Below are 16,219 nucleotides of genomic sequence, written 5' to 3' on the forward strand. Positions count from 1 at the left end.
GATGACTTTGAAAGCTCAGACGGATGGTTACTTAGCAACAAAACAGAGAAAGAAGAACCGTCGAAAAGCAGCACAGTGTTTGATTCACCACAGGCCAAAGTTACTGAGAAGCAGTCAGTGCTGGAATCCCCACAGAGGAAGCGAGGAAACCCGTACGGAAGACACATCTGACACAGGTGAAAGACAAATTAAATTAAAATAATAATACTGAACAAGTACTGGTGGGTACATTGTAGGGCTGCATGAAAAACAAATAGCTCTATTTGAACAAATGAATAATTTTAGAATGATTATGGCAAAGCAAAACTAATAATAATAATAATGATAAAAACAAAAAATGAGGTGGTACTCGGTAAGACATGCTTGACAAAGTACCAGTATGTTTTTGGTCACAGTCATTTTTGTATATGAAATAATTCCTTAAAATTGCTTCTTTTTTGCACAACCATAAGGTCCATTTTTGCATTTTTCTCGTGTTACTCGCTCATTTCCAGGACAGTTCAGATGATGGTGTCCAGTCAAATACACTGAAAAGATGCTCTGTTCCATTGTGAGCTTCCACAAAAAAGTCCTACAAGTACACTGTTGGTTATGAGCAAGAATGTACATTAACTCAGAGCGTTTTGCTAAAATTTTAAAATAAAAAATAAAAAACGTATATACAGTGAAAGTGTTTACAGTGCTTCACTTTTCCAGATTTTGTTATGTTACAGCCTTATTCCAAATGGATGAAACTCAGTGGTGGCTGGCCCATAGGGGGCGCTGGGTCGCCACCCTCCCAGATGTTGAGGGGAAAAATGAAAAAGGGAAAGGAAAAAAAAAAAAAAGAAAGTATTATCAAAGTCAGTTTTACTTAATAGTATGTGCCTACATGTAATCTGAATTATTAAAACAACATTTCCACAGAACATATTCTTTCTTGGGCGCTCACTCTAAGAGCCCCTTAAGTGCAGCAAATGACCAATTGTGTGTGTTTGCTAAGCAGATAAATAATATTTGGCCAATTGCATCACCAAATTTAATGTCTTGGCTCGCCTGTGGATTTATCAAAGTGCTGCTGTTTTTTGGCAGAAACAGAAACCCCACCGATGTTTGGGTTATATTATTTTTTTGCCTCCGTGTGTTTTGCTGGAGTAAGTTGAAGAACTTTGGGACTTTATGATGCTGCTCCTCCTGCTCGTTAGTCCTTTCAGATGTGGACTGACTCGTCTTTGATCCACTTCAGCTCAGCTGAGTTCACGAGCTGTCAGGATTTATTCCCGAATGTTGCTCCTGGTGTGGAAATGAGGATGAAAATTTAAGATAAAACAAAGGAGTGATGTTTGTTTGTTTGTTTTAGGAGGTCAACAGCAGGCCAGTTATAACAGTTAGGGGAGGCTGGGGCTGTTTGTAACTGTTCAAAGCTGTAGACATGGTGCATTTGATTTCAGTTTACATGTAATGAGAATCAGCTCACAGAAGTTAAATATTCTTTAGATGATTCCACAATCAAAACGAATGATTTGCTTAGTTAAAAAAAACAAAAAAAAACTAAAATATCAATTTGCATGTTGTTGTGTTTTTTTTCTAAAGAAATTCTAACTCAGCCACTGAGTTCACACATGACACTGATACTCAGACTAACTCAAGTTTAGCAAAGCATTTAATGAAGTGGTTTTGTAAACTTAATTTGCTTTGTTCTCTACACTGTTAATTCATTTTATCCTATTTAATTTAAAGATTTTGGTGTTATTAGCCAAATTATTTAGTTTAAGTTATTCTAGCTTCTTTATTTTAACCCCATTCCACTCACTAATGTTCATGAAAAATATGACCTCAATTTTCTCTCTCTCGATGTGAACATTGTCGTATGTACATAATGTTCTTATGTCAATTGAGGAATGTTTCTATATTTTTAAAGAGTCTAAATGTGGTGATGTTTTCTGTTCTGTTAAGGTCGGTGTCACTGTGAACACCAGGATCTCTGTCTGAAGATAATGTCAGTGCAGTACAGTTTGTGTGTGTAACTGGTGTCAAATGGTGAAATGTTGCTTAGGAGGGGAGGTGATGGTCTAGTGGTTAAGGTGTTGGGCTTGAGTCCAGAAGATCATGGGTTCAAATCCCCACTGACTGGAAAATCACTCAGGGCCCTTGGGCAAGGCCTTTAATCCCCTAGTTGCTTCTGGTGTGGCAGCACCCCTGACATCGGGGTGAATGTGAGACATAATTGTAAAGCACTTTGAGCGTCTGATGCAGATGGAAAAGCGCTATATAAATGCAGTCCATTTACCATTTACGCAAGAACTTGAGTGTTGTATTGTATTTGATCCTGTTCCTTTCCAAAGTATAAATGAAGCCTAATATAGCTGTAAATTGTTAACTTCATCTGTGAAAGTGCTGATTTTGAGATGGACGTTAAATGATTATTGTGGAATTGTAGCAATTTTCTGACTGTTCGTTTGAATGTCTGTACTGGACAAGGCAGGGAAATCTGCCTCGTCCAGCTGCAGCACCAGCTGCCACTGATGAAATTTATTTTTTCTGCTCAAAATTCCACTCACAACACCACATAATATCAACATGAAAAACCTAAGAAATCACATGTCCATAAGTATTCACAGCCTTTGCTCAACACTCAGTCCCTCGGTTGGAATTAGGTGTCATTGTTCGCTGTTAACACATGGATCAACAACTGTGGAAGGAAACTTTGTTATGACTTTGGACTGTGAGGAAAAGAGTTGCACAGTTAGCTAAATCAAATTAAATGAAATCAATTTTATTTATATAGGCGCTTTATATTGTAAGGCAAAATCCATAATTACAATTACAATTACAGAAAAACCCCAACGGTCAAAACGATCAATCACTAATGATTAAATGCAGAGTGGTGCATACAGAGCAAAAAGAGAAAGAAACACTCAGTGCATCATGGGAACCCCCCAGCAGTCTAAGTCTATAGCAGCATAACTAAGGGATGGTTCAGGGTCACCTGATCCAGCCCTAACTATAAGCTTAGCAAAAGGAAAGTTTTAAGGCTAATCTTAAAAGTAGAGCGCTAACAACGAGCAGCACTGATAGAAGTTCCCGTTGCTAACAGCTACAACTTCCTGCACTGGTTAAACGGCAGTATGGCAAGAAAGTCAAGTGTGCGGCAGAAAATGCCACCAAAAGCAGTTAAAGTAGAAAGCTAAACCAGCTGAGGAGTACGCGCTGCTCTCTCAGCTGACTGAAATGATGCAGCAGCAGAAGGGAACCGTTGTACCAAAATCACAACAATTTAGATTTAACAACCATCGATGATCCACCAGGATTCATTTGTGCACTTGTGTGACCGGTTTCAAAGTACACGGCATTCACAGCAAACAGCTACAAAAATTTCACAAAACAAAGTACTCAAGTACTCGTGTGTTTCCAACAGCAGTGATGCGACTACGAGAAGCATCCCAGCGTGCGCTTCAATGGAATGTAGCTGCTAACGTTAAGAACTGAGGCACAGATTAATTCCACAGTTGACATAAGTGTGATGTCGTGTTATGAAGACTCATTTGTAAGTGGAAAACTTTTTCATTTGATTCAGTCACGGTAAAAGCTGCAACCCTGAGAGGTTTAGTGTACTGTTTAACAGTGTTGTTAGTGTTATTGAGATTTTGTAGCTCAATTGGTTTAGTCACTTTAGTTATGTTGCCATTACCATGAGTGAAAAGTGTACTGTGTTTGATCTCCACCCTGTTTGTGTTTAAAATTAGAAGCACCTGCCTTAGGGAGGTGATGGTTAGTGGTTTAATCATTGGGCTTGAGCCCAGATCCTTGGTTCAAATCCCAGCCTAACCAGAAAAATGAAAGGGCCCCTTGGGCAAGGTCCTTAATCCCCTAAGTTACTCCGGTCTGCAGTGAGTACCTTGTATGGCAGCAGCCTGACATCAGGGTGAATGTGAGGGCATTATTGTAAAGCACCTCGAGCGTCTGATGCAGATGGAAAAGCGCTATATGCAGTGGTATGTAAAAGTTTGGGCACCCCTGATGATTTCCATGATTTTCCTTTATAAACCATTGGTTTGTTTGGATCAGAAATTTCAGTTAATATATCATATAGCAGACAAACACAGTGATATTTGAGAAGTGAAATGAAGTTTATAGGAATGTTACAGAAAGTGTGCAATAATTCTTTAACAAAATTAGGCAGGTGCATAAATTTGGGCACCCCACAGAAAACAATACATCAATATTTAGTAGAGCCTCCTTTTGCAGAAAGTAACAGCTTCTAAATGCTTCCTATAGCTTCCAATGAGAGTCTGGATTCCGGTTTGAAGGTATTTTGGACCATTATTCATTATAAACCTCTCAGGTTTGTTGGTTCTGAGTACGGACAGCCACTTAAAAAATCACACCACAGTATTTCAATAATATTCAGGTCTGGGGACTGAGATGGGCCATGCCAGAACGTGTTCTTCTGGCATAAATGCTCTTAGTAGATTTGAGCAGTGTTTAGTGATCATTGTCTTGTTGAAGATCCAGCCCCGGCACAACTTCAACTTTGTCACTGATTCATGAACATTGTTCTCAAGAATCTGCTGATATTGACTGGAATCCATGTGACCCTCAACTTTAACAAGATTCCCAGTACCTGCACTGGCCACACAGCCCCACAGCATGATGGAACCACCTCCAAATTTTACTGTAGGCAGCAAGTGTTTTTCTTGGAATGCTGTGTTCTTTTTCATCCATGCATACCGCCCCTTGTTATGTCCAAATAACTCAATTCTAGTTTCATCAGTCCACAGCACATTATTCCAAAATGAAGCTGGCTTGTCCAAATGTGCTTTAGCATAGCTCAAGCAACTCTGTTTGTGGTGTGTACGCAGAAAAGGCTTCCTCTGCATTACAGCATCATACAGCATCTCTTTGTGCAAAGTGCGCTGTATAGTTGAACAATGTACAAAGACACTATCTGTAAGCAAGATCATGTTATAGGTCTTTGGAGCAGGTCTGTGGGTTGACTATGACTGTTCTCACCATCCTTCACTTCAGCTTATCTGAGATTTTTCTTGGTCTGCCACTTCACGCCTTAACTAGTACTGTGCCTGTGGTCTTCCATTTCCTCACTATGTTCCTCACAGTGGAAACTGACAGCTGAAATCTCTGAGATAGCTTTTTGTATCCCTCCCCTAAACCATGATGTTGAACAGTCTTTGTTTTCAGGTCATTTGAGAGTTGTTTAGAGGCTCCCATGTTGCCACTCATGAGAAGAGATGCAAAGAGGGGAAACATTTGCAAATGGCCACCTTAAATACCCTTTTGCATGATTGGATTCACCTGTGTAAGGAGGTCAAGGGTCAATGAGCTTACCAAACCAATAATTAGTGCTAAATGTATTCAGATCAATAAAATGACAAGGGTGCCCAAATTATACACCTGCCCAATTTTGTTTAAATAATTATTGCACACTTTCTGTAAATACTAGAAACTTCATTTCACTTCTCAAATATCACTGTGTTTGTCTGCTATATGATATATTTAACTGAAATTTCTGCTCCAGACAACCAATGATTTATAAAAGGAAAATCATGGAATTATCAGGGGGCACAAACATTTGCATACAACTGTATATGGGTGTGTGTAGGCGTACATGGGTATGTAGGTACATGTGTTTTGTGAAGTTGCTTTATTTGTTATGTTGTAGTTCATATTTTTGCATTCATAAGTATTTCTGAAAACTATATATTCTTGAAAACTGTAAATATTATAACTATTTAATGCAATAATAGAGTTCATTATATGATGTTGATGGTGGTTGTGTGTGTGTGCGTGTGTGTGTGGGGGGTTGACTGTTAAACACGGTCATATGGCATAGGTCCAGGAAAGGGTGAAAATGTGTTGAATGGCAAAAATTTGGTGGAAACTGGGTTTTCATTAAATTGTTATTCTAAACATGTAACTGTAACCTCCAGTCTGTCATATTTAAAAATATCTCACCAAAATATGCCTGATTCACATTTTGTTTATTCGTATTATTTGGAATGCCAGCCTTTAAACCTGTATTTATAAATCAACATTCTGTTTTTAAAAACTAGCCAACTTTGGTTAATCATAGCATTTGATACAGACAAGAAGAATGAAAACAATTTTGACAGATTAAAATAGAATTTCAGGTGGTACCACAATCAAAAACCCTAACAAAAAGTAAAATTTAATTGGAGGTTTTTTCTAGATCCCATCACATTTAGCCTGTTAGGTTTATTCAATGTAAGCCTGCTTGAAAATTTTTATAGTTTTAATAGTATGCTGGATTTTTGTTAGCTGATAGTTAAGCCTGACAAACAGACCTAAAATTAGGCTATTAACAAATTACACAATGCAACGCTGCTGTGATTAGTTCTGATACCAATCAACAAGAATGAATGAATGAATGGGTTTACTTCTGTACAAAGAAATAAAGAAGAGAAAAACTTTTCAATACAAAAACTCCCTGATTTCTCAGTTAACCTAATAAAACCCTTCACACATAACATGACTTGAGAAAGAAGAAGCAGGAACCAGAAGAAAATCACAGACAAAAAATGAAACGGGGAACCGCCAAACATTCCACCTGCTGTCAGGAGGGACACACGGCCGGACAGGCGTGCACGATATGCGGTGACTGTTTCGTGTATGCTCGTGTTCGTGCACACAAACACAGTGCAAGCACGTGAAAAGTCACGCACAGTCGCACACAGCAGTGGAGCAAAACAAATTAAAAACACCACAATTTCTAAAACTTAATTCCTGTTATAAAGAGTGGAGTTGGCCTCCGCCTCGACATCCACCAGGAAATCATGAAATGACGTGGATCACTGCTCTCCCTTTATGTTTTACATGAATGACCTGATGCTCTCGTCTCATGAACACATCAGCCGGCGTGGCGTGTCCAGCGTGCAGTGATCCACTGGGACCACGTTGCAAATGTGATGTGTGTTAGTTTTTACAATGTGGGGAAACCCAACAGTTTCACGTGCCTCACTGTGGTGTCCAGTGTTGCTGTGCGCTGACGCCATGGTCAGCTCAAAGGCGCTGTATGTCCACAGCAAAGCGCATGAGCAAAGCGATCACACATGAATGAGTTCACGTCTTTACCCTCACTTGTTTTATTTAATTTCCACTCTGTCTGTCTGTCATGTAAACTACAATGTATGTGGTGGATGTGACATCAGCCTGCCCAGGTGGCTCATTAATTCCACACTGTGCCTCACGCTCAGACGCTGGCTGGTTCTCATGTGATTGTGTCTGTATGTAATTATCAGCATGTCATCAGGGCATGAGCGCCCGCCCACACACGTGCATTGCGTGTTCACCAGCTGAGTTGCAGTACACAGCAGTCAGCAGCGCAACGACCGGGGGGGGGGGGGGGGGGGGAGCAACGTCGACACACTCCACAAGCCATTTGTGTGTGTGTGTGGGGGGGGGGGGGGGGGGGGTTGGCACAGTCACACCCATGTGTTGCACTTAGTTTTCACAGACAGCTCGAATGTGGTCATCTGCACTCCACGATCGTGCCAGGAGCGTGAATAGCTCCGCCTTTTCTAAGTTACCACCAGCGAGTGATGTTGGATGTTTGTATGTGGCACCTGGAATTAGGCCGAACACAGGCCGAGAGGGGTGGTCCGAATGGGCACTCACTGTCTTTGGCCGCTGGTGTGCACAATGGTTGTGGTGACAAGCTGTACGAGGCGTTTGAGGTGGCTCAGATTTTTCACGCGTGGCATGCAAACTCCTCCTTTGTGCGCCAGTGTTATGTGTGAGGGGCTCTTAGTAAACCGAAGGGTGTAGGTAGAAGAAAAAGCTTATACACACCTCCACCTTTTACCTCAGTAAATTATTATTCCTCACAACAAAATGACAACAAATGAGCAGAACGAGCAAAGCACAAACATTGAAGATAATCAATCAACTTAAAATTCTCATCATGACAAATAAATAACAGCACACATCGCGCAATCCAAATATAATAGTACAAATCAATAAACGTAATTGTCCATACTGTAACCAGAAATTAACTTCCACCTAGTTGGTTGGTGATTTTAGTCCTCTGGACGACATCGTCGTCTAACACAAGCTCTGTGAGATTTTACATTTTCATTACACTTTCTTTTCTTTTAACCTTTTCCAATCCACTGAAACCAAAACTAAACTACTCTGTCTTCTTTGTTGGCTTTTGGGCTGGAATTTATGATTGACAATGGACAAAGTGTCACATTAGCGCCACCTGCTGCCAGTCTGTCCCTGCGTCTCGGAGCCGCTGTGCGCTGCCTGGTGACATCACGCTGCTGTTTAACTGCAGCCACATTCAAGCAGAAACCAGCTATTACAAGGATGTAATAAAATCACTGGCGTTTATTTATTTGTCTGTCTGTTAGCAGGTTTATGTCAAACCCACTGCACAGAGTTTGACTAAATTTGCACCACAGACAGATATCAGGCCACAGAAGACTCCACTGAATGTTGGAGCTGATCCAGATCAGCGGACATCAGAAATCTGTGATTGCTCGTTTCAAGATTCGGTTATTCGTTTTCTGCCACTATCTGGGGTCAGGTAGTGGTGGCAGCAAACAAAGCAGCTCATCCCACACTTCCCGTTCCTTGGCCAAGTCCTTTGACTCTGTCCAGCTGAGAAATATAATCCCTTCAGTGTGTCCTGGGTCTTCCCGTGGGCCTCCTCCCAGTCGGACATGTCGGTCCATCTGAGACTGAATAGACAACACCGTGTCACCTCCACGTGGGCTCAGCACCCACAGGGCGAGTGCAGTGAGTGCACCGGGTCTGGTGTGCTGTTTTTCAGGGAAGATGCCCATGTGGACTGACACTCTATTGTTCTCATGAAATAAAAACCAAAGCAGTCTGTAAAATTAAGGTAAAGGATTTGGATTCCCCCCCCCCCTCCCCCACAGATGTACAGATTAATTATCAACTTCTGTGGGTCACATGTCCCAGTTTCTTTTTTAACATGTTCAAAATTTTCCAAATGCCCACGACATTCTTACAACACTGCTATTAAAAGAGATTACATACGTTTTCATGCCCAGATTACAGATCAAACTGGTTTTGTTTTAACTGTCGGATCCATAAAGTGACGTAACAGATGTTCTCTTTGAGGAAACACTCCGTAATCTTAAAATAAGAATCAAGAACTGAGCTGTTTATTTCAAAAAACCCTTATTTTCAGGTCAGAATCTCCCAGATTAGACTGGATTAACTGCTACAACTGTCTCAGTGACCCAGTGGATCATTTACCCAAATGTTATCAATTATAAATTAATCTGCTGTACTTCATAAAAGTGATCAAACTGACTGATTTCAAATCTGTTCCTTCATTCTTTAAATTCTTGCAACAACCTTCAATAATGAATAAATTATAGAAATTAAATTTTAATAAATACACAGTTTAGTCTTGCTAACAGACATGATCGGACGTTTCTTTTGGACCACGTTGTTCTTTGTGCTTGTACTGAAGAAAAAAAGATGAATATTTGAGTGAAATATTACAGGGAGCTACACATGAAGAAGTAGGAGATCTGAGAGAGTCAGTGGTCCACTGTGCCGGAGCACCGAACCCGGACAGATGCCGAGGCTGATCAGGCTGAAGAGAAAAGAAACGACAAACGGGCTCAAACTGTGTGGGAGGTTGGCAGAACGTACAGACGTTCCTCCTCCTCACGCTCCAAAATACTGCTGCTGGTGACCTACTTCCCTTTGCAGCACAGAACAGAGCGTTGACCTCTGTGCCAGGAATCTTTCTAGTAGCCAGACTACAAAGTGACACAACACATGCAACACACAGGCCGAGCGCGTCCACCGCAGGGGCCGAGCGCGCCCACCGCAGGGGCGCCGAGCGCGTCCACGCGTCCACCGCAGGGGCGCCCAGCGTGTCCACCGCAGGGGCCCCGAGCGCGTCCACGCGCCCACCGCAGGGGCGCCGAGCGCGTCCACGCGCCCACCGCAGGGGCGCCGAGCGCGTCCACGCGCCCACCGCAGGGGCGCCGAGCGCGTCCACGCGCCCACCGCAGGGGCGCCGAGCGCGTCCACGCGCCCACCGCACGGGCCGAGCGCGTCCACCGCACGGGCCGAGCGCATCCAACCACACAAATGACCACATATGAAGAAGATGTTCCATTTCTCTCTCTGTCTCCTTACAATGACACAAAAAGGGTTTCCACACTGCAAAGGCACTGGACCACGGTTCACTTCCATCCGGACAGAAGCCACCTGGTCCACATTCGGTGCGAGGCACCATAACACATTATGTACAGGCCGAGGTCATTCTATTGTGGATTTAATACAGCAAGTTATTGTTTATAAGGCTGAGTTATTTATGTCTCCAAGTGCAATTTACAGGTGTTTAAAATTTTAAAATGTTTGATTCACTGTGTCACGGGACACAGTGAATTGGCTTAGAATATCATGAAAAAACATGATTATAAAGATTTCTTCAACATTATTAATATATTCTGATGCATATACAAACTATAATCCAGCAAACCAGCTATGTGATGTGTGAGTGTCTTATATAGTGACATAAGACCTTTAAAACTATTATAAATACAACTGTCATCATTTCAATTCAGACATGAAAACAATTGTTTATATACACAAACTATAGAAATAATTCATGGAAAAATAAATGTACAAACAACTACTATTTGTCATCTACTTGATACTGGGGCTTAGTAAGTCACTTTCTAGACTGATTCACTGTGGCTCGGGTGCAGGCATTGGTGGGCACAGTTCCAATAATCCGATAACCGATAATTATCAAAGATAATGTTTTCATTATCAGATTATCTTTTCAGATAACTTTGAAAACCGTTATCGGACTAATTATCTTCCGATACATTTTTGTCCGATAATTTTTCTGGTTTCGTCTGACCACATGACCTTCTCCCATGCCTCCTCTGGATCATTCAGATGGTCACTGGTGAACTTCAAACAGGCCTGGACATGTGCTGGCTTGAGCAGGGGGACCTTGCTGCCCTGCAGGATTTTAAACCATGACAGCATCATGTGTTACTAATGTAATCTTTGTGACTGTGGTCCCAGCTCTCTTCAGGTCATTGACCAGGTCCTCCTGTGTAGTTCTGAGCTTTCTCAGAATCATCCTTACCCCACAAAGTGAGATCTTGCATGGAAGTATTCACAGCCTTTGCTCAATACTTTGTTGATGCACCTTTGGCAGCAGTTGCAGCCTCAAGTCTTCTTGAATATGATGTCACAAGCTTGGTGCACCTATCTTTGGGCAGTTTGGTCCATTCCTCTTTGCAGCACCTCTCAGGCTCCATCAGGTTGGATGGGGAGCGTCGGTGCACAGACATTTTCAGATCTCTCCAGAGATGTTCAGTCAGATTTAGGTCTTGGCTCTGGCTGGACCACTCAAGGACATTCACAGAGTTGTCCTGAAGCCACTCCTTTGATATCTTGGCTGTGTGCTACAAAATAAGAATACTTTCTGGATGCTCTGTAGTTCAGAATGCACTCATAGAGTTAAATGGTAAAGATGCTTCACCACCTCTGACTTCCTGGGTGTGGCAGGAATCATTTCTGATGGAGGAGGCGCAGCGTGCAGTGGTGTACAGTATCCTCAGATACAACAGCACCAACCAGTTTGAAAGGCTACAACCTCTGGAATTAATCCTGATCAAAGAGACTCTCAGGCAGCAGCCAAACATCTTGATGCCTGATGATTCTTTCTTATCAACCTTAAAAAATAAATAAATAAATCTGATGTGAGCAGCAAAGACGGCCAGTGAGAGTGTAGTTCCACACAGACGCCCGTCCTCCGTTTGATGACACATTTATACCATCAGACTCGTAGCAACCAGAGTCATATTTTTAGCCATGAAGGAAAGTGGAGCAGCAACAGTTCAAACATTAACGTGAGGCTACAAATAGATCAGACGGACAGCGGGTGAGCTTTTCTCTTAGGAAGACATCAAACAAATGGAAAGACACTGAGCAAGACACTGTGAGTGATTTCATCTAATACAGAACGCCACAATGAGCCGGAGAGGAGGAAGACTGCAGATAATCACTTTACCTTCTCCAGGGCCTCCCGGTCCAGCAGGTCCTGCACCGCCAGCAGCCTGATGCTGCAAGAACAAACACAGGACACATTTTATTGACAAGCAAATAATGCAGCGCGTACAACATAACTTCAGCCGTGTGGACTTGATGTGCACAGGCGTGTCGCAGGCTGATAAATCAGTGTGGTCGTCCCTCAGGATTAAAGTGATCACATTAAACGCCTGAGAAAAAAAACATCGTTTGCAGACCAAGCCACCGAGCGCTCGACTCATTCTGATGAATACGGCCATTTAAAAAACGCAACATCCTACTTTGTAATTGTTGGAATCTGAAGGAATACTGTCAGTTAGGTGTTTTTCCTAATATGTCACTCTGTATCGGTCCAGACATGTCTTCTGATGTTGGACAGTTTGCAGCCAAAATACCATCCATTGGTAAATAATCTCAACAGCAAATCAGTGTCACCAGCAAACAATGAAGTTTACAAGTAATAAAAACATGTTAATGACTACATTTTACATCTGAGTTTGTTTAGACTTCTAGCAGTGCTGCTCCACGCTACAAACACATTTATGGAAATGGGATTTTCTGTCTTTTTTCTGCTCTGTCATCTGTCACTCCTGATTGAGGGTCATTTTCTTCTCAATAGTCAGATATGAGCAGAGCTCTTCAATTTTCTGACATGAGTAAGGCTGTAAGTCAGCAGGTGTCTTACAAATCAATTAAGCAGCTCTTTGATGGGTAAGATAAAAACTGTTACCTGACTTGAACTGAAAATACTGTGTGCTCTGACAGATCTCAAGTCAACAGGTCTTTTTTTTTTTAGGCTGGAGTGTTTCAGAGTTTGCTGTTCTACATTTTAAGAATGTATTTTTTGTCATACTGTAGATGTATACACACACAGTACATTTCACATGATGTGAAAACTGAATACACTTCCCCATCAGCTACAGAGCTGACCACCAAGTCTACCTGAAGTGAAGCATTTCAGTGCCCCATTACCGCAAGACCTCCTCCTTCAAACACCTGATCCCTTTCTGTTCCTACCAGGCACAGTCATGGTGTTGGCCAACTCAGAAGGAATAAAAACCATCACAAAAAATGGTTGCAAAGCAGAGTCATTGTCTTTTGTTAATTTTTGTCATCAATTAAGTGGTTGTACAGGCCAAAAGTATGCACATTATGAACCCTGCAGATGTAAGGTGCATCTGTACAGCACTGTGCAATATCAGAAAACACTGCCCTCAACTTATGACCAGGACGTTGTTGGTCTTTGGAGAAACTGCTTTCTGCTGCCATGTGACAGCAATACGCTGACACTGCACCTCACCACACCTCATTTTAAACCAACACAGCCTCGGGTGCACAAATGAGCATAAATTACTCTCAAACGTATATGACGTGCATGCAGAAATGACACCTGTGTCAGTTGTACACCAGCAGTGGCACTCCCACTGTGTGCTGGTTTTTGACATGTGGACAGATACTTATATTTTCCTCAGTATGACACTTGGACACAGCAGAAAGAAAGTACACTGAAGTTGATCCTTTGTAAATGTTTGTCCATTCAACAGCTTTTCCAAGTACTGAGGAAACAAATGCACCTTCAAGCCAAGCAGCTTCTTAATGTTTGTATTTAGTTATTTTTAAAAAATTAAGAAAACATATTTCTTTTATGTGTCCTGGGTCTTCCCCGGGGCCTCCTCCCAATGGGACGTGCCCGGAACACCTCTCCAGCGAGGTGTCCAGGGGGCATCCGGAAAAGATGCCCGAGCCACCTTAACCGACTCCTTTCGACATGGAGGAGCAGCAGCTCGACTCTGAGCTCCTCTCGAGTGACCGAGCTCCTCACTCTATCTCTGAGGGAGCGCCCAGCCACCCTGCGGAGGAAACTCATCTTAGCCGCTGGTACTCGCGGGGGACTACATCTCTTGGATGGCTTGGGAAGGCCTTGGCGTTCTCTCGGAGGAGCTGGGGGAGATGTGTGTGGATTGGGAGGTCTGGGCGGCTTTGCTTGAGCTGCTGCCACGATCCCATGATTGTTGAATAAATCCTCTCATAGCAAAAACATGCTGCCTGGGTCATTATTCATCCTTCATTATTTGGTGGGACCAGGGCTGAATGAATCTTTTGGTGAAGCAGTTGGCTGGGGCGTCTTGAAGTAACCAATCACTCCTCTGCATTCTTCATGGTGTCTTAATTGTTCAAATTAAAAATCTGCAGCAGAATGTGTCTCCCGACAAATGCTACAAGACACAGAGTTTGTGGGTTTGTTCTCCATCTGCTGAAGGAGCATCCAAAAGATCCATGAAGAAAACCAAACATTGTCCCAACATGCAAACTTTAGAAATACGTTGATGTTTCTTATATAGCTGAGCTCCATGTTAACAAAGCAAAAAAACCAAGAACGCAATAAGACGTATTGTAACAAAATGGTCAAAACGGCAGGCGCAGCCCTCCACAGCAGCTCGTGACCACCGAACGAGCAGCGCTCAGAGTCGGAGCTCGACTCGGCGAGCTGTCACTCAAAGTGAATAATACACAGGTTTTTAGCACATCTTAAACCCAGGAGTTAGAAAAAGCCTGAGAGCTCTGTAGCTACGGAGAAACTACCTATAGAGGCAAAAAAAATACATCTTCATTTCTGCTCTAAAGTTGGACATTTCAACATGAAGTTCTATGGGAACCTGCTTGTTTTTGAAGCCTGCCTCAAGTGGCCAGTCAAGGAACTGCCACTTTTCCTTCTTCCAGATGGACTTCATTTGAGACAATCAAAGCTCAGTCTGTCAGTTAGAACACGCAGTGAAAGAACACGTGGAGTCGAGGGTTCACAGTGACCAGTGTTTGAACAGACAACCAGGAGGTGAAGGTTAAAGTCCCAGCAGGTCCTGGAGTTCAGAGGTTCCACGACAGACTGAACACTTCTTATGAATCAGATATAATCAGTGGGTTCAGTGTCTTTTCTATTGAAGGGGTTTGAACTGTGATTTAAATCACATTATTGCACAACAAAGAACCATCAGTGTCCACAGCTGGGAACATGTGTGTCCTCTTTGTAAAGCTAACAGTGAGCAGCTGAAGCCTTTGTTGTTCAGCAATGTAACTCTGAGGACGTGCAGCTCCTGAGGGGAGCGCGTCAACCCTTCCTCAGTATCTCATCTGGATGATTGGCCTCCGAGCACAAAGTCCATTTGGAAGTTAGATAAGCTGTAAACGCTGATATCCAGAGAGACGCAGCAGTGCCTCGGCTGCCAGAGGGAGGAGAAGAAAAAAGAAGGAAAGTCCTGACAGTCACAGCTGAGCTGCAACGCAAGAACCACAAACTGGCTATTAAGGTTCGACCCCAACCTGCTGAGCCACAGTCACGTTACAGAACAGCTGGTTTCTGTGTGTTCGAAGCCTTCAGTCAGGACAGTGCGCCGGCTGGGCACCGATCACATCTCAACCAACTGCTGTACAGTATTCAAAGGTACTTCTTCAGGCCTTTATGTGCTCTGATAAAATAAATAAATAATAAATTACAGATAGATAGCAGCACGGTGGCTTGGTGGTTAGCACTGCTGCCTCGCAGTAAGCAGGTCATGAGTTCGATTCCCACCTGTGGCCTTTCTGTGTGAAGTTTGTATGTTCTCCCAGTGTTTGTGTGGGTTCCCTCCGGCTTCCTCCCACATCCAAAGACGTGCAGGTTTGGTGGTTTGGAAACTTTAAAGTGTCCGTAGGTGTGAATGAGTTTGTTTGTCTGTATGTGACCCTGTGACAGACTGGCATCCTGTCCAGGGTGACCCGACCTCACGGCCTATGACTGCTACACACACACACACACACACACACACACACACACACACACACACACACACACACACACACACACACACAGAGTGAGGAAAATAAGTATTTGAACACCCTGCGATTTTGCAAGTTCTCCCACTTAGAAATCATGGAGGGGTCTGAAATTTTCATCTTAGGTGCATGTCCACTGTGAGAGACATAATCTAAAACAAATAAAATCCAGAAATCACAATATATGATTTTTTAATAATTTATTTGTATGTTACTGCTGCAAATAAGTATCTGAACACCTGCAAATCAGCAGAAATTCTGGCACACAAAGACCTGTTAGTCCGCCTCTATAAAGTCCACCTCCACTCCACTTATTATTCCAAATTAGAAGCACCTATTTGAGGTTGTTAGC

General features: G+C 42.7%; 1 protein-coding gene across 1 annotated transcript in view; it reads right to left on the bottom strand.

Annotated features, from left to right (window-relative positions):
* eepd1 (endonuclease/exonuclease/phosphatase family domain containing 1) overlaps positions 1-12,118 on the bottom strand; it is a gene marked incomplete at its 5' end in the record, with an annotated part of 65,827 nt that extends 53,709 nt beyond the window's left edge. Inside the window, one exon of the mRNA XM_034165531.1 lies at positions 12,041-12,118. Within this exon, the coding sequence (XP_034021422.1) occupies positions 12,041-12,118 (78 nt within the window). The remainder of the gene's footprint in view (positions 1-12,040) is intronic.
* Between the last annotated feature and the right edge of the window lie 4,101 nt (positions 12,119-16,219).

This window comes from Thalassophryne amazonica, unplaced genomic scaffold, assembly GCF_902500255.1.
Source record: "Thalassophryne amazonica unplaced genomic scaffold, fThaAma1.1, whole genome shotgun sequence".
Lineage (NCBI taxonomy): Eukaryota > Metazoa > Chordata > Actinopteri > Batrachoidiformes > Batrachoididae > Thalassophryne > Thalassophryne amazonica.